Source organism: Octopus sinensis, linkage group LG23, assembly GCF_006345805.1.
Source record: "Octopus sinensis linkage group LG23, ASM634580v1, whole genome shotgun sequence".
In the NCBI taxonomy this organism is placed as follows: domain Eukaryota; kingdom Metazoa; phylum Mollusca; class Cephalopoda; order Octopoda; family Octopodidae; genus Octopus; species Octopus sinensis.
In genome coordinates this window covers 31,778,785-31,798,369 of record NC_043019.1, presented here as the reverse complement: position 1 = coordinate 31,798,369, position 19,585 = coordinate 31,778,785, and the positions used below count along the sequence as shown (strand labels likewise).

At 36.6% G+C, this 19,585-nt stretch overlaps 1 protein-coding gene across 1 annotated transcript in view; it reads right to left on the bottom strand.

The window, feature by feature from the left end:
* LOC115223409 (otoferlin-like) overlaps window positions 1-19,585 on the bottom strand; it is a 602,516-nt gene that overhangs the window by 52,893 nt on the left and 530,038 nt on the right. The window contains exons 37-39 of the mRNA XM_036512652.1: window positions 14,831-14,965; window positions 11,648-11,791; window positions 3,664-3,791 (exon numbers count right to left, since the gene is read on the bottom strand). Of these exons, the coding sequence (XP_036368545.1) occupies window positions 3,664-3,791; window positions 11,648-11,791; window positions 14,831-14,965 (407 nt within the window). The remainder of the gene's footprint in view (window positions 1-3,663; window positions 3,792-11,647; window positions 11,792-14,830; window positions 14,966-19,585) is intronic.

Sequence of the window (19,585 nt, the reverse complement as noted above, 5' to 3'; positions counted from 1 at the left end):
GGGACAAACACAGACACACAAACACACACGCACACACACACACATATATACATATATACGACGGGCTTCTTTCAGTTTCCGCCTGCCAAATCCACTCACAAGGCTTTGGTTGGCCCGAGGCTATAGTAGAAGACACTTGCCCAAGGTGCCACGCATTGGGACTGAAACCAGAACCATGTGGTTGGTAAGCAAGCAACTTACCACACAGCCACTCCTTAATTATAAAATATTTCATATTTATAAATATATAGATATGATGGACTCTCCCATTGAAGACAATGTATGAGCATTTTTGCCAAACGATTTGTACAAATAATTTGTTTATGGTAACCAAATGCTCATGCCACACATTGGCTCACTCTTTCCATCAAATCGATGTTGTCTAAACGGGTGCACTGTGTACCATGCATCAGGTGTCGAAGTGATGGCAGAGCCATGTGGGATGAAGTGTTTTGCTCAAGAACACAATGTACCACCCAGTCTAGGAATTGACATCAAGATTGCTAAATCATGAGTGCAACACCTTAACTACTTGGCCACTACACTCACACACACACAAACATAATTGCATAAACACACACACATATACACACATATATATACACACACATATACATACATACATGCCTATACATATACACACACACACACATAAATGAATATATTATATATATATATATATATATATATATATTAAATATATATATACACACACACAAACATAATTGCATAAACACACACACATATACACACATATATATACACACACACATATACAGACATACATGCCTATACATATACATACACACACATAAATGAATATATATATATAAATATATATATATATATATACACACACACATACACACAGGCATAGTTCAACTTAATCTTGTTTTTTTAGTTACATCTTTTTCAACTTTATGCATATTTTTAAGGAATTTAATCAACTTCACTTGATTTAACCAACTTTATGTTGGTCTCAGCAATTATATTCAAAAGCATAAAAATAAAAACAAAGAAAAAAAGCATCTAAAAACTAAAACTGAAGTGGAGAATTAAATAAAATACAAGTGAAAATGTGTACAAATTATTTATTGAAACAGATATGAGCTAATAAATTTTTGAAAATGTTTTTTTCTTATTACGTCATTTTTCAAGTAAAGTCAGACGTCTTGGAACCAAATACAGACATAAGTTGAGACATATCGGGTGATATAATCTGCTTGAGAAGACCTTTTGAGTCAAGTAAAACCAATATTGTAGCTGGGGCTGGTGCTCCTGACTGGCTCCCTGTGCTGGTGACATGTAAAAAGCACCATCTGAATGTGGCCAATGCCAGTACTCCCATGCCGGTAGCACATAAAAAGCACCATCTGAATGTGGTCAATGCCAGGTCTGCCTGACTGACTCCCATGCCGGTGGCACGTAAAAAGCACCAAATGATTGTGACTATTGCCAGTACCCCCTGACTGGCTCCTGTGCCAGTGACATGTAAAAAGCACCATCCGAATGTGGTTGATGCCAGTAACCCCTCACTAGCTCCTGTGCCAGTGGCACATAAAAAAGCACCATCTGAACACAAGAACACAATGCATTGTCCATTCCAGGAATTGAAATTACAACCTGATGATCATGAATCCAGCATCCAAACCACTAATCCATGCCCCTCTCTCTAGGACAGGGGTTCTCAATCATTTTTTTATCTATGGACCCCTTTGATTACTATTTTATGCTAGTGGACCTCCTTGGCTATTCTCTGCTAAAAACTAGTTTTAAAGAAACTTCTTTCAAAATTCCCATTTTGTTTTTCTCACATTAACTTGTGTAGGTTGAACTATGAAAAATGTCAAGAGAAAGAAAAACTTGCTGATTTTTGCAATATGTACCATTGCATACATTCTAAAGCAAAATTTTTCCAGGGGCCCTTAAAATACTATTGTGGATCCCTAATTTACTATTTTGTAGGGTGGACCCCACCAGATCCTTATATGGACCTTCAGGGGCCATATGAACCCTGGTTGAGAACTACTGATCTAGGAGACTAGTTGAGAATTACTGATCTAGGGGAAAGAAAATTCCAAAATTGATATTATTTCTAACATGCCCTAAACTAGCATAGAAAGAGTATGGCTAATGAAACTAAGATGAGGTATAGCTGATAACTAAGATTCATACAATGGAGGCAACTGTTTCATACTAGTACACATTCTTCTGCTGGTGGAGATAGCAGGATATGATGAGGATTTTGTCAAAATATTAGGTATTGACCTGTTTCTATGATACAAACATTCTGTTTCAAAGTGATTTGATTTAAGACATTCCACGAAAATTTCATGTTCATTTATGTTCCAAATACCAGCTTAGTAACAACAAAGTTATTTTACTAAAGTTTCCGTTATATTTCAGAATTGACCCTTTCGTTACCATATTTATTTTGAGATGCTCTGTGTTTCTTTCAATTAATTTTAAATATAACTAGCAGTATAGCCTGGCGTTGCTCGGGTTTGTTTTCTTTTCGACCCTTTAGAATTGGAATTTTTGAAAAGTAAAAATTTTGCATTATGTAGCTTGTTAATCTCTTTAAGTGAACATTTTTCTGGTTGAAATACACCAAAAAATGGCGACAAAGCAGTAAAAAAATTGTAAAAAATAGGGATTTTCATAGAAAAAACCCCACCTTTTTGATGTAAATAATTTTTGGTCTTAACATGGTCCAATTTGAATTTTGTCTTCTATGGAATGAAGAGCAAGCCTTCTTCTATCATACTCCCAATTTTGGTCAACTTGCGTCGCAGGGTCTCGGAGGAGATAGTGTTGGTTGAAGGCTACCAAACCTGCCACACACACACACAGACAACTTCAGTTTTATATATATAAATAAAGAATTTGTGGTGTTATGGGCTGTGATGAGCTATGTGGTGTTGGTGGAGAGGATTGCAGATGAGGTAAACGGAGGTGAAGACTGCTGGGGCCAGCAGAAGAGTCACGGGGGCATGCGTAGCTCATCCTGCCTAGGTCAACAGGTAAAGTCTCTGTATTTCTTTCTCTCTTTTGCTTCTTTTTCTGTTGTCTTTTTCCTCCATCACACTACAGAATTTAGTAAAATAACTTAGTTATCATTAAGCTGGTGTTAGGAACATAAATTGTGACTAAGGTTTGGTGGAAGATTTTAATTCAGATCTTTTGAAAACAAGACATTTGTACTAAAGAGTCAAAGGTGGTTTCAGCCGGGTTGGTATTGAAAGGGTTAATAGACATAAAAACAGTGTTTTTCAATTGAAATATGGCAACAAAAGGTTAAAGGATCTAACTAAACCTTTCATCACAATTTCACTTTGATTTATGTTCCAAACACCAGCTTAACAATGCCAAAATTATTTTACTAAATTCTTCATAATTTTCAAAATTAATAGAAGCAAAAACTGTTTTTTAAAAATTTAAATATGGTAACAAAAGGGTTAAAGTGATCTAAATCTAAACCTTCCATGAAACTTTCAGGTTTATTTATCTTCCAAACACCAGCTTAGTAACAACAAAGTTATTTTATTGAATTCTTCATTATTTTTTGGAATTAATAAAAGAATAAAAGCAGTACTTTTCAATTGAAATATGGTAATAAAAGAGTTAAATATAAAAAAGGACTAAGTTGAACTGCGCACTTACTTTCCAAAGACAGGATTCAGTTGTTTCGATATGTAGTTGTCCTTTCCATTAATGACGGTTTTGCCAAGTCTTATAACAAGGTACGGATCTGCTTTTCCATTAATATCAGAAGGATGAAGGTCATTCGCCTGTGAAATTATTAAACATAGGGATACCATTAAGCATTAAATATATTGCCATTAGTTGAAGTCTATAACGTCATTGTTTATATTTGATTTATGAGTTTTGAATGATGACAATCAAGATGAAAATAAGAAAGTTAACGATGACGAGGGTGATAATAATTATGATGACTATGATGATGATGATTAGGATGATTATGATGATGATATTGCTTTCTGATATATTAGATATCAGAAAGAGAGAGAGAGAGTAAAAAACGGATATCAAATTGAAACAGAAAAGGGAGTAATGTCAGACTGAGAAATAATTAAAATAGTCCATGGAATTTATACTAATAGATGCATCCATCCATCCATCCATCCATCTCTACATACATACATACACACACATATATATATATATACATATATATATATATAGGGTAGCGAAGTCAGAGGTTAAAATAACCGTCTAAGGGTTCAGTCCCATTCCATGGCACCTTGGGTGTCTTCTACTATAGCCTCGGGCTGACCAAAACCTTGTGAGTGAATTTAGTTGACAGGAACTGAAAAAAGCCCATTGTGTACATGTGTGTGTGTGTGTGTGTGTGTGTGTGCGTGCATGTTTGTATGTGTGCTTGTGTGTCAGTATTTGTCCCCCTCCACCATCACTTTTTTGGTGTATTTACATCCTTGTAACCTAGTGGTTTGGCAAAAGAGAATGATAGAATAAGTACTAGGCTTGCAAAGAATAAGTCTTAGGGTCGATTTATTCGACTAAAGGTGGTGCTCCAGCATGGCTGCAGTGAAATGTGTGAAAGAAGTAAAAGAAACAAACGTAAAAGAATTAGATCCAAGAGAATGTGGGATGAAGTGGTGAGAAAAGATGTACAGACGTTGGGACTCATAGAGGGGATGACAGGGGACTGAGGCTCCTGGCTGTTTAGTGTGCTTGGAAAGATATGTTGAGCTAAGTAAAAGCATGGTTATTCTTGCATACAGGCTGTCACCTGCATCTCGCTCCAGCTGAGATGCAGGTGACAGATTTCTAACCTTGCAGGCTCATGGGTACTAGTGCCACGTAAAAAGCACCTGTGCTGGTGCCATTTAAATACACCTGTACTGGGTGCTGTGTAAAAGCATCCAGTACACTCTGTAAAGTGGTTGGTGTTAGGAAGGGCATCCAGCTTTAAGAACCTTGCTAAATCAGACTGGAGTTTGGTGCAGCTCCTCAGCTGGTCAGCTCCTGTCAAACTGTCCAACCCATGCCATGGGTTGAAAAGGATGTATGAGAAAGAGAGTGGTGGTGGGGAGAGGGAGAGAAAGATGGAGAAAGGGAAGGAGAGAGATGGAAAGAGAGAGATGGAGAGAGAGAGAGAGAGAGAGAGAAAGAGAGAAAGAAAGAGAAAGATTTGGTGTGAGAATGAAAAAAGTTGACTGAGAAAGAAAAAAGTTAGAAAGAAATGAAAACAAATAAAGATTGAATGAAAGGTAAAGAGAAAAGAAAGGAGAGAGAAAGAGAGGAGTGAAAGAGGAAAGATAAACAAATAAAGAGAGAGAGAGAGAGGAAGATAAACAGAGAGAGAATGGAAGAGAGAGAGGAAAGATAAACAGAGAGAGAAAGAGAGGGGGAATCAAAGAGAAAAAGGGAAAGAGAGAAACAGGAAGAAAGAAAGTAAAATAGAAAAGAGAGTATATAAGTTAGGAACCAACAGACAATTTGTCCTGAACATTCTCACTTGTAGGCCCCAAGTGGTTTAGAGGTAAAGAGGTGCTCTTAGTGGTCAGGGTAACCAAGATGTGTGGGGTGCTTTGGTTGGTTGGCCCTGGGTGGAAGTCCCAACTATTAGAAATTACAGTTGTTAGAATTTTCTTGTTGTCATTGTTATTTTATTGTTTATGTGTTTTTTTTTTATGTGTGTCCCTTGTTTTGTATTGTCCATATTTGTTTTTGTGTTCAGCCCTTGTGGCCAATAAAGAAACCCCTTACTGCCTGGATTATTTTGGTAAATAACAAAACAATAAAATGAAGCAAAAAGTGTAGGGATGGTGAGAAGGGGTGGTGGAGGGAGAGAGTGGGGTGGGGAGACCTTCCTTCAAAGAAACAAAAATAAAGGGACAGAGCAAAATAATATAAAAAAAAACAATAACATGGGGTGGATGTCAGTGACCAGTCTCTTTACTCCCCACCCAGTCACTCTATGCTCTGTCTTCTTCTTCAGGGTGGGGAGGAAAGAGGAAGGGAGGGTGGAAGAGGGGTAGGGGTGTCTGTCTTTTGCTAGCACACAGCTAGACATGCCATAAATATTATAATTACATATTTCTAACCACAAACAATGGGAAGCTCACCACCACCACCACCACCACCACCACCACCACCACCACCACCACCAACAACAACAACAACAACAACAACAACAACAACAACAACAACAACAACAACAACAACAACAACAACACCACCAACACCACCACCACTATGATTCTTACATTCTCTGACTTGGAAGGAAGGAAAGAAAGAAGGAATGAACAGAAGGAAGAAGACAGAAAGAAGAGAAAGAAGGAAGGAAGGGAAGAAAGGAAGAGAGAATGAGTGAAGTAAAAAAGAAGGAAGGAAGGACTACAGAACAAATGAATGAATGAAAGATAGAAAGGAAGAAAGAAAAAAGAAAAGCAAGGTGGAAGAAAGAAAGAAACACAAAGTGAAAGAGAGGAAGAAGAAGAAGAAGAAGAAGAAGAGAGAGAGAGAGAGAGAAAGAAAGAAAGAGAAAGAAAGAAAGGAAGAGAAAGAAGGAAAGGAAGAAAGAAAGAAAGAAGGAAAGGAAGGCAAGGATAGGCTGCTATGTGGCTTTTGATAAAGGCAAATAGTTTGTTTCTATTGTTTGGAAAGAAGTCAGTTTTTGGGGATGAGAGGCTGTCAAGTCAGAGCACTGAATGAATGAATAACAATGGTAAAAGGTGGGAAGGTAGGGCTCCTTAGGTGAGAGTGGAGGGGGAAGAAGGAGTGTTTGGTAGGTTAGAAATATCACTTGTTGTTTGGCCCTTACCTTACCTACCCAAGACCACCCTCATAGAACAATGACAGACCCTATTTTTCTCTTGCTTTTTTTTTTTGCTTTTGTTTTTGAGTTGTTTCAGTCATTGGATTCCAGCCATGCTGGGGCACCACCTTGATGGGTTCAGCTCAGTGGTTCCCAACAGGGGCCCATATAACCCTTTAGGGTCCATATAAGATTTTGTTGTTAGAGTTTAGGTACAATAAATTGCTACTACTTCTACAATACACTAAATATTCTGACAATTTTTTTCAGACCCTTGTGAAGTTCCAAGTGTTATGCATACAAAATTTCCTGGAACTGTCATGGTTTCAGGGGTTGTCAGCAATGAAGGACACGCGATGCCTCCTTACTTCTTTCCACAAGGCCTTAGAGTTAACTCTGCCACCTACATTGAGGTCCTGGAAATAATTGTTAAGCCCTGGATAGACAGTGTATGCAATGGAAGGCCAAATGTGTTTCAGTAAGACTTTGTGCTATCCCACATGGCTCTAGTAACACAGGAATGGATAGCTGAAGATTTTTATGATCACATAACCCTTAACATTTGGCCTCCTAATTCCCCAGATCTTAATCCATTGGATTATTACATGTGGAGCATTGTTGAGAGAGAGGTCAATGAATATGCCCATAACATTAAAGATTCTTTGAAAGCTGCCATTATCAAAGTAATATCCAAAATGAACCAGGACCACTTGATTTGAGCATGTAGATGATTTAGATCTCATATAGAAGCAGTTGGTGAAGATGAAAGTGGCTTTATTGAATAACATTATAGAAAAGAAGGTTTATTTTTATCCTCATAGCATTTTTTGATTACCTGTTATATCATATCTGTTTTTTTTTATAAACATAAATCTGTCCTCAAATATCTTTCGCACCCTGTGTATATAAAATCTATGTTGCTAGTAAAACCCTCTACCCTTAGAGATAGTGTCACCCTATAAATATCTTGTACAAGTGTGTGGGCCTAAAATTCTGAACAGAAATTGATGTTACTGCTAAATTGATAATTAAGCACAGTGCTTAAAAGCTGTCTTGGACTCCTTCTTATTCAATTCTACAAGCTTGACGAGTTATATTTGTTTGATGAGCCTATGATAACTTTTGTATGGAGTCATGCCTAAAACAAGAGTCTTGTTTTAAATAGACATGACTCTAAGAACACTTACACATTATGAACACCATACCTATGTAATTCTAACGTCTTTTTAGCTTTTCTTTTTTACCGTTCCTTAATTTTTGCTACTGACGAATACTCTTTGACAACCCAGATTCTTAAAATTAATTTATTGCCTTTCTGTATGAAACAATTGTACAGCTACATAAATAAAAATAATTTCAATTCATATTAACATCTAATCTCCTCCATTTACGATAAATATGATTGAATTTGTTGAACTTTGTCTTATAAGTCAAATCATATACTTAATATACCTATATAAATTTCCATATCTATGCTAATTTACACCTGTAAATTCAAAGTAAAGTATGAAGAAACGACGTTAGAAATTTTTTGGAAACTAATCCAGTTAAAGGACGAATTCACAGTCAACCCTTTAAAAAATATATATATCTATGCATATACTCTTTTACTTGTTTCAGTCATTTGACTGTGGCCATGCTGGAGCACTGCCTTTAGTCGAGCAAATCGACCCCAGGACTTATTCTTTGTAAGCTTAGTACTTATTCTATTGGCCTCTTTTGCTGAACCACTAAGTTATGGGGACATGAACACACCAGCATCGGTTGTCAAGCGATGTTGGGGCGGGGGGACAAACACAGACACACAAACATATACACACACATATATACATATATATAACAGGCTTCTTTCAGTTTCCGTCTGCCAAATCCACTCACAAGGTTTTGGTCAGCCTGAGGATATAGTAGAAGACACTTGCCCAAGGTGCCACACAGTGGGACTGAACCTGGAACCATATGGTTGGTAAGCAAGCTACTTACCACACAGCCACTCCTGCACCTATAAAAAGAAACCTGTGCATTGGCCAGGAATCAAACCTGGGCTGCCCACATGGCAGGCGAGCATTCTACCACTGAACCACACACTTATACACACACACATATATATGTGCATATATGTGTGTGTGTGTGTATTATATATATATATTTATATGTATGTATGTATATATAGATATATATGTATATATACAGCAGGCTTCTTTCAGTTCCTGTCTACCAAATCCACTCACAAGGTTTTGGTTCTGCTATAGTAGAAGACACTTGTCCAAGGTGCCACACAGTGGGACTGAACCTGGAACCATGTGGATGAGAAGCCCATTTGTTATCACATGCCCACGCCTGTGCCTATAACATGTAATTGGAATTGACAAGTTACACAAACATACAAATGTTAAATGAAAAGTAATTAAAAAAATAGAAAAAAAAAGAGGTCAGTTATTCATAAATGCAAATGTAGGAATGCTACAGAGAAATATCTATAAATACATGAATATCCAATGGTTATGGATATATATTTTAAATGCTAAACATGTCAAGTTTAGGGCAAATGTACTAAAAGCTTAGGCTAAAACATACCAAATCAATTAAAAAAAAACAAAAAAAACGTTAAATACAAGAAGTATTAATCTGCAGAGAAAATCCCTGGAGAAGGACATCATGCTCGGAATGGTCAGTGGCAAGAGAGGAAGAGGCCGACCAAGAACCCACTGGCTTGACACCATCAAGAGTGATACCGGAATGGACATAACCAATCTGAAAGAAGCGGCCCAGGATAGAACTGACTGGAGGACACTGATCCAACGAGTAACTGAGAGTCGACTTCGACTGAACGGATGAATAGATAGATAGATAGCTTCAGATTGTAAATGGTTTCAAATTTAGGCTCAAAGACAGCAGTTTTGGGGGTGGGGTAAGTTGATTATATCAACCTCAGTATGTAACTGGTACTTAATTTATCGACCCCAAAAGGATGAAAGGTAAAGTCAATCTCAGTGGAATTTGAACTTAGAACATAAAGACTGCCGAAATGCTGCAAAGCATTTTGTCTGACATGCTAAATATTCTACTAGCTTGCCATAATAATAATAATAATAATAATAATAATAATAATAATGATAATAATAATAATAATCCTTTCTACTAAAGGTACAAGGCCTCAAATTTGGAGAAAGGGATTAAGCTGATTACATCGACCCCAGTGTTTCACTGGCACTTAATTTATCGACCCCGAAAGGATGAAAGGCAAAGTCAATCTCAGTATAATTTGAACTCAGTTTGTAGTGACAGGTGACATATCGCTAAGCATTTTACCTGGCATGCTAATGATTCTTTTCTACTCTAGGCACAAGGCCCCAAAATTTTGGAGATGGGGTCTGTTGATTAGATCAACCCCCCCCGCATGCAACTAGTACTTAATTTATCGACCCTGAAATGATGAAAGGCAAATGCGACCTCGGCAGAATTTGAACTCAGAATGTAAGAACAGATGAAATGCCACAATGCATTTTGCCCAGCATGCTAACGATTCTGGCATCATACTTAACTGATCTTCCTGTATTTTCTTTTACTCAAAGCCAGGAGCTTTTCAGCACCTCAACATACACTCACACACACACATACACACACACACACACACATACACACACACACACACACATGTAAACAGATAACCAATAGAAAATGGTATGAACGACATTTCTTTTTATTTAAAATGACTACAATTGTTTTGACACATCTTTTAAAAAAGTGTTGAAACAATGTTGATGATGATGATGATGGTGATGATGATGAGGGACTGGATTTGAACTATCAACCTCTCAGTTTTCTGGCATAATTTTCATCTCAACCACTCACCCTCTTCACCTTTACTACAATGGCCCCCTAAACCATACAGGTTCCCCTGTAAGACACATGAACTTTGACATTTGGTTATATAGTCCTTAAGCTGTAGGAGTTTCCCTATCATCTCATCCATTCACATTTTTACTTTCAAGTTAATGGTTCCTATAAAAGTTACAGGGGTTTCAATATAAGACCCTATCATCTAAGCCATTCATTTTCTCACATTCACTTCACTGGACCCTAAACTAAAAAGTTTACTTGATAAAACCCCTATCAACAGTTGAGTTTGACACAATGGTCTGTAAGTTATAGGGGTTTCTGTGTAAGGTCCCTATCATCTGTCATTCATATCTTCACTCCTGAGTTAATGGTCCCTTAAAAAGTTAAAGAGTTTCTTCTATAAGACACTTATGACTGAACATGTTTGACTAAGTGGTCCTTAAGTTATAGGGTTTGTATGCAAGATACCTATCACTTTAACCATTCATAGTCTTATCTTTGCTTCAATGGCCCTTAAACTATAGAGGTACTCCAAAAGACACCTACCACGTTTGATTCAATGGACTTAAGTCACAGTGTTTCTGTGTAAGGTCCCTATCATCTCAGCCATTCACATTTTTACTTTCGAGTTGATCCCTAAGGTTTTGGAATAAGACCCCTATCATCTAAAACCATTCACTCTCTGGCCCCTAAGCTAGAGTTTCCTTGGTAAAACCCCTATCAACACTCAAGTTTGATACAATGATCCTTAAGTTACAGGGACTTCTATGTAAGGTCCCTATCATCTCAGCCATTCACATCTTCACCCCTGAGATAATGGTCCCCCCAAAAGTGATAGAGGTTTTCCTATAGGGCACCCATTAACACTTACATTTGATTCAATGGTCCTTATAGGGGTTTCTATGTAGGACCCCTATGATCTCAGTCATTCATATCTTTACTTTTGATTTAATGCACCCCCTGTAAGTTACAAAGGTTTCCAGTAAGACATATAACACATACCTTGACAATATAAACTCTCACTAACACCTTGATAGGGTCGTTGCTTGGTAAACCTTGGAAAAGGCCATACTGTGGGTCGCCTCCAGTGATGGTCGTATCTTCTATGTCAGGTGGGAGAGGGATCTTGTAGATTTTTAAAGAACCCTAAAAAGAAAAAAAAAACAGAAGTTAAAATTTACTGATGATTTAGCAGCAGCAACAACAACAATAACAATAATAATAATAATTATTATTATTATTTTATTATTATTATTATTATTATTTATGACATTTATGCTTTCGAAAAAACAAAAGAGATACAGAGAGAGAAAGACAGACAGGGGGAGAGCGAGAGAGAGAGAGAGAGAGAGAGAGAGAGAGAGAGAGAGAGAGAGAGAGAGAGAGAGGAGAGAGAGAGAGTGAGAGTGAGTGAGAGAGAGAGAGAGAGAGAGAGTGAGTGAGAGAGAGAGATGATTTGTAAAGATTTGAGAATGTGTCTTTCAGGAGAGTTACATTTGTAAGCCGATAAAATTCAGCCCAAAACTCGAAAAATTCGCTCGTTTTGTATAAGGGAGATAACTTTAAATATTTTTTACACGAGTTACCGTTCTTGAATAGGTTGCCAACTTCAATCGAAAAAGCTGTGTAAACCTCTGCCCGATCGGCTACATGCTAAAAATAACAGCTAAGTCTACTGCTTATTACATTGCATCAACTTAGAAAATGTTAAGAAACTATCGAGAGATGTAGATATAGTCCTAGTTATAATGTGTATGAAATAAGGTCCACAACCGGGCTGTCTCTGATAATATATCGCCTGACAAGGGCCAACCTGGGGGCTAAACAGCAATAACATCGAGGATATATTCTCGATGAGATAAAGAAGAAACCACTTCGATGCTGGTCGACCTGCTGGAAATGACAGTTAAAATTACTTGTCATGCCATTTTCTCCACCGGCACGGAAGCCAGTCTAGGTGGCGCTAGCATCGGTCAAGCACCATCTGAACGTGGCCGATGCCAGCGCCGCCTAGACTGGCTTCTGTGCCGGTGGCACATAAAAAGCACATCCGAATCGTGGCTGATGCCAGCGCCGCCTTGACTGGCTTCCGTGCCGCTGGCACGTAAAATGCACCAATCCAATTGTGGCCGTTGCCAGCCTCGGCTGGCACGTAAAAAGCACGGAGTGGTTGGCGTTAGGAAGGGCATCCAGCTGTAGAAACACTGCCAGATCAGACTGGAGCCTGGTGCAGCCTTCTGGCTTCCCAGATCCCCGGTCGAACCGTCCAAACCATGCTAGCATGGAGAACGGACGTTAAACGATGATGATGATGATGATGTGTTGACTTACAGTAGATCAAATCGAACATTAACAGTAGTTGTCTTTGATAGCCTGTGGAACCTGATGGCCCTGTCACCTACCACCAGATCTGGTAACTAAAATAAAAACAATGGTCTTAAAATGGCCTGTGGAGGCTGGGGGCCCTGTCACCTTCCACCAGATCTGGCAACTAAAATAAAAACATGGTCTTAAAAATTTCCTTTCGATGGACTGCTCGGTTGAAGACACACGTGGCTTCGTGGTTAGGGCATTCAGCACACAGTTGTAAGGTCATGAGTTCAATTCCCCAGCATTGCATTGTGTCCTTGAGCAAGACATTTTATTTTGCATAGCTCCAGTCCACTCAGCTGGCAAAAATGAGTTGTACCTGGTATTCAAAGGGTCAGTCTTGTAACATTTTGTGTCATGCTGAACCTCTCTGAGAACTACGTTAAGGGTACACGTATCTGTGGAGTACTCAGTCACTTGCACATTAATGTCACAAGCTGGCTGTTCCATTCATCGGATCAACTGGAACTCTCACTGTCATAACCAATGGAGTGTCAGTTTGTTGGTCATGTCTGGATCAATATAACTCTTCAATACTGAATGCCTCGATTTTTCATAGCAGTCTTCATATCCTCAATCTGATATCCCATGTCTCCCACAAATTGATCAATATATGATCTTCTAGGTTTGCCAATATCTACATGTCCATGGGTAGGCTTCCACTGAATGATATTGCTTCTCCAGTAGCATCGTGCATAATATAATCTCCTTTCTCTGATTACTAAGAAGATAGCAGGAAGACTGCCATATAGTTGCTGCTTTGTAGGGTTTTGCTATCTAGAAAGATCAAGAACAACATAAAGCATTCTCATTTATGTACTGCCAAGCTCCTTTTCAGGTCTCTTCTTTAATGTCCATGCAGAAAAGCTATAAAGAAGTACAGATTCAAAAATAATATTCAAACACAATATTGTAGCCAATGTCAAAGATGCATAGTCCAGTGGTTAGGGTTTTATTTTCACAATGACAAGATCATGGTTTCAATTCCTAGACCAGGTGGTGCATTGTGTTCTTGAGCATAACACTTCATCTCAGGTAACTCTGTGATCATTTCAACACCCGATGCATGGTACACTGTGCACGTGTTCAGGTAACATTGATTTGATGAATGAAGTGAGTCAATGTATGGCAGATACATTTAATCACTAGAAACAAAATCAATTGCGCAGGTCGTTCAGCAAGGAATTGCAGAAGCATGTTTCTCAGACCACAAGAAACTACCATCATCATATCCATAAGTATTTAACTTTGTTGTTATTAAATTAAATCCTGTGGTTAGATCAGGACTTCCTTTCTGTAGCGTGGAATTGAGGTTAAAGTTAGTGAATTTTCCAGCATACAAGTCATAAGTTGCGTGTGAATATTCAATAATCATCCCCAAATCATTCCAAATCCTGATGCATTTTACTTGAAATTTTGGGTCCTCCAAAGTCGTCTTGACGTATAAATTCATTTAACCTTCTTTTGGTTGTAAATTTTGGTTGGAAAAATTTGACTTGTATGTTGAAAAATGCTGTATAAATTTTCAAGGTAATAAAATTAACAAGAGCCTGCTCTGTGTGTGTATGTGTGTGTGCACGTGTGGCAGTGCATGTGTGTGCACGTGTATGTACGTGTCTATGTGCATGTGTCTGCATGCTTGTGTGAGTATATGTACGTATATATGTGAGCATGTGTGTGTGAGTGCATGCATGTGTTTGTGTATGTATAAATGTGTGCGTGCATATGTCTGTGTGCATGTATATATATATATATATATATATATATATATATATATGTATATGTGTGTGTGTGTATTTGCATACGTGTACTTACTTTGAATTTCCCAACAACTCTGCTTTCATCTGCATCATCGCCACTCACTTTCTTTCCTCGATACAACTCAAACGTGTGTAACCAGTCAGTGAAGTTGTTGTATTCATGCTGGTTTTCAAGCTCATGAGGGAATACCTAAAATAATCGACAACAATAGCAATAATGATGATGAGGATGATGATGATGATGATGATAATGCTTTCAAATTTCACCTCAAGTTCAGCAATTTCATAGAGTGGGGAAATCGATTACATCGATACCAGAAATCCACTGGTCCTTAGTTTATTGATCCCCGAAAGGATGAAAGGCAAAATTGATCTGGTTGGAATTTGAACTCAGAACGTAAAGACAGACGAAATACTGCTAAGCATTTCGCCCAGCATGCTAATGATTCTGTTAGCTAGCTGCTTTAATAATAATTCTTTCTACTAAAGGCACAAGGCCTGAAATTTTGGGGGTAGGGGTTAAGTCAATCACTGGTACTTAATTTATTGACCCTAAAAGGATGAAAGGTGAAGTTGTCCTTGGTAGAATGTGAACTCAAAACGTAAGGGTGGATGAAATACCACGAAGCATTTTGCCCAGCAAGCTAATGGTTCTGCCAGCTCACCACCTTAAATAATAATAATAATAATAATCCTTTCTACTAAAGGCACAAGGCCTGAAATTTGGGGTGGGGAGGGGGTCTAGTTGATTACATTGACCCCAGTGTTTCACTAGAACTCAATTTATCAACCCTGGAAGGGTGAAAAGCAATGTCGACCTAGGTGGAATTTGAATAATAATGATAATAATAATAATAATAATAATAATAATAGGCATTTCGCCCAGCACATAACGATTCTGCCAGCTCACAGCCTTTGATAATAATAATAATGGTTTAAGATTTTGGCACAATGCCAGCAGTTTTGGGGAGGGAGTAAGTCAATTATATCAACTCCAGTTACCAACTTATGGTACTTATGTTATCGATTCCGAAAGAGCTGAAAGGCAAACTCCCCATGCTAGACGAAATGCTTAGTGGTATTTCGTCTGCCACTATGTTCTGAGTTTAAATTTCGTCAAGGTTGACTTTGACTTCCATCCTTTTGGAGTTGATAAATTAAGTACTAGTGAAATATTGGGGTCAATGTAATTGACTAGTCTCCTCTCCAAAATTTCACGCCTTGTGCATATAGTAGAAAGGGCTACTACTACTACTACTACTACTGTAATACTAACAAATCGGCTACATTTTAAAGTAGATGACACTAAGACTGGATAAGTCAAGGGAAGCAATCACGCATGTAATATGGTATGGGTGAATTCCCTTGTCTAGCATGGCATTTTGATACACGCAAAAAGCTTAGGTCATATTTTTCTATTGCTCCTGATGAGTGTTGGTGTTGAAATTGGATTTCCCAAACTCTCATGCATGAAACTAATAAATAAAATCAGCTAAAATGTGTGTGTGTGTATGTGTGTGTAACATGGGCAAAGCAAAATAGCTCTGATTGGCTAGAGTCATATATTTGAACAACTAAGACAAATAAAAGTATATTAATTAGCATAAAACATATATTCTTAATTTACTGAAATTCTCTCTTCTTCCAGGAGAAGTTTGATCATTCTCTTGGTATTTAAAGGAATGAACTCCAGATAAGAAGTTGAGAAAATCTCAAGAATCAAGAATTTCTTCAAAATGAACTTGCCATAAGCTAAAAAGCAGTTTGATTATCTAGAAACAAAATGAGAGCTGTGGACATGTGTTTCTGCTTCAAAAGGCTTCATCAGAACAACTAAGAGAAATTTTTGAATCAATACTTTCCCAAGTTGTTAATGTCACTGTTTTAATGGTTTGAGTTCAAATTTCACCAAATAGGATTTCGATTATTAAAATATAAGGAAGTAGGTCTGCTAGCATAATTTACATATAATAAATTGCTGATTGGGTTTGATTTGATGGGCTTAATCCATCTATTATTACATATCAAAGTATTTACCAAGTTAATGTATTTTCCAGCATACAAGTCAAATTTTTAAATCAAAATTTACAGCCAAAAAGAGATAGGTTGACTTACATAACTAAATGATTTTTGAGGACTAGAAATTCCATGTGAAATGCAGGAAGTTTTGGAAAGATAGTGACAATGTTTGAATGTTTACACCACGTGTCTACACTATATACTATGTTGACTTGTATACCAGAAAATATTTACGCTTTTAGGTTTTAATGTTGTTGTGAGATGATTATTTGAAAATATTTATTAACATTGAATGAGAAGAAATCAGAATTTAGAAATGAAATAATTTGATCAAGTATGAAAACAAATATAAACACAGTAAAATGGAAACATTAAGATGAGAGATTTTGAAAACAAGTGAAAGTAAGAAAATATACATCATGAAGTTTCATACATTTAAAAATAGAAAAAAAAGACCATTTATTTTGTTTAATCCTTTAGCTGTGAAATTAAATTTCTGGTTATTCGAATAATGATGTTAAATATCAACCAAAAAATAGAACTGTTATTTTCTGCAAGGCACACTACCTCAACAAACTTGCCATATCACAACAGGAAATAATTTCAAACATGACATTTCTCAACAAAATACAGATTGGTATATAAAACTATTTTCTGTTGTTAAGGGTAATGAAATTTTGAGTGAATATATTTGATTTCCGCAATAAAATGGTTAAAATAAAGTAAGAAACATTGGATAATGTAGTCCTGAATTCAGTGTGTCTGGAAAAAAAGTAGGACAGTCATCGTTGGAATGTCTTTGATCACATAGATTCCCTAGATTATCCCAGTAATGAAGTTAAATATCTACCAAAAACTAGAAATGGTATTTTCTGCAACTTATATTGCCTCAAATAAACTTGCCATATTTCAACAGAAAATAGTTTCAAATATGGGATTACTCAACAAAAATAGAATGGTTTATAAAACGGTTTTCTGTAGTAAAAGGGGATTAAAGTTAAATATAGACAGAGAAGAAAGCATTCAATTTATGACGTAAAGCTGGTTTATTTGTTTAAAACTTATGATTAACTCTGTGTATGTGTGTGTGTGTGTGTGTGTGTGTAAAATAATTTAGTAACTTTTATTAAATTAATGTCTATATTTAATGTAGAAAAATATGCATTTTCTAAGCAATCCTAAATTCAACAATCAATTAATATTTGAAGAAAGGGTTCTTCAAATGGCTGAAAAACTGAAAGGAAATACATATAAAGTTCATTTATTTATTTTTCATTCACCTTTTTGGTACCACCTCGCCTGAGACTGTCCCTGGTCCTTTGATAAAAACTTCCACTTTTTAAAGCGATCCAAATCAAAAATTTCCATTAAAATTCCATGTTAATTTATATCTCAGACTCTAACTTATTAATGATAGAGTTATTTTTACGAAATCCTTCATTAATTTTGAAATTAATCGAAACAAATGCAGTGTGCTGCAATTGAAATATGATAGCGAAAGGGTCAAAATGATCAAAATTAAAATCTTTCATTAAGATGTGTTAATTAATGTTCCAGACATCAGTTTAATAAGTATCATTATCTCACAAAACTCTTCATCATTTTCAAAATTAATTAAGCGAAAGGCAGTGAATTTCAATAGAAATATAGTAATGAAAGGTTTAGAGTGATCTAAATTAAAATCTCTCCAAATTTCTTTGTAATTAATGTTCCAAACTAATTAATACTAATTAATGTTCCAAGCTAATTAATGTTCCAAACATCAGCTTAATAATTATTGTCATATCTCAAAATTCTTGAACATTTTCAAAATGAATTTAAACAAAGGCAGTGAATTTCAATTGGAATTTGGTAACAAAAGGGTTAAAGAAGGCAAAATAAAAAATTTTTTTAAAAAATGTAGTGAAATGAAAAATCACGCTTTTAAGCAACAAAAGTTTAAAAAATTTCCAAAGTATTAATTGTAGTGCTTAACTCATTTTTATTTAGTAAAATTCAACGAAGTAAAGAACCTTGTGGGTAAAGTTGGGTGCCATTTCCCTGGATGGTACCTCTTTTCTTTCAGTTTGCATTGAAAATATCACAGACTTATGATAAATTTATCTTGTTTTATAAATGTCATTAACTGGTTATTGAATGATGCAGTCTTGTTCTTGTTCACACACACACACACACATGCACACACACACATACACACACACACACATCTTTTATGTTTTACTTGTTTCATTCATTAAACTGCAGCCATGCTGGGGCACTGCATTGAAAAATTTTAGTCTAGCAGATCAACCCCAGTACTTAATTTTTTTAAAAGCTTTGTACTTATTCTATTGGTCACTTTTCCCGAACCACTAAGTTATGGGGATGTAAACACACCAACACTGGTTGTCAAGTGGTGGTGGGTGACAAGCACAGGTACAAAGATCAACACAGATCCATACATATATACACAATGGGTTTCTTTCAGTTTCCATCTACAAAATCCACTCACAAGGCTTTGGTCAGCCTGAGGCTATAGTAGAAAACACTTGCCCAAGTTGACATGCCATGGGACTGAACCTGGAACCATGTAATTGGGATGCAAACTTTGTAGCACACAACTGTAGCTACACCTGTATAAGGGGATTCTTTTAGACATCAAATGGTTATGGGGACCCGTTTGAGTAAAATATGTGCTTTATACGTGCTTCAAGATCCAGTTTCAAATAAGAATTATTTCACGTTCTCTCCAAAGTTTATTAATTCTTATGACATCAACAATGTATACATGTTTAAGTGTGTATATGTGTGT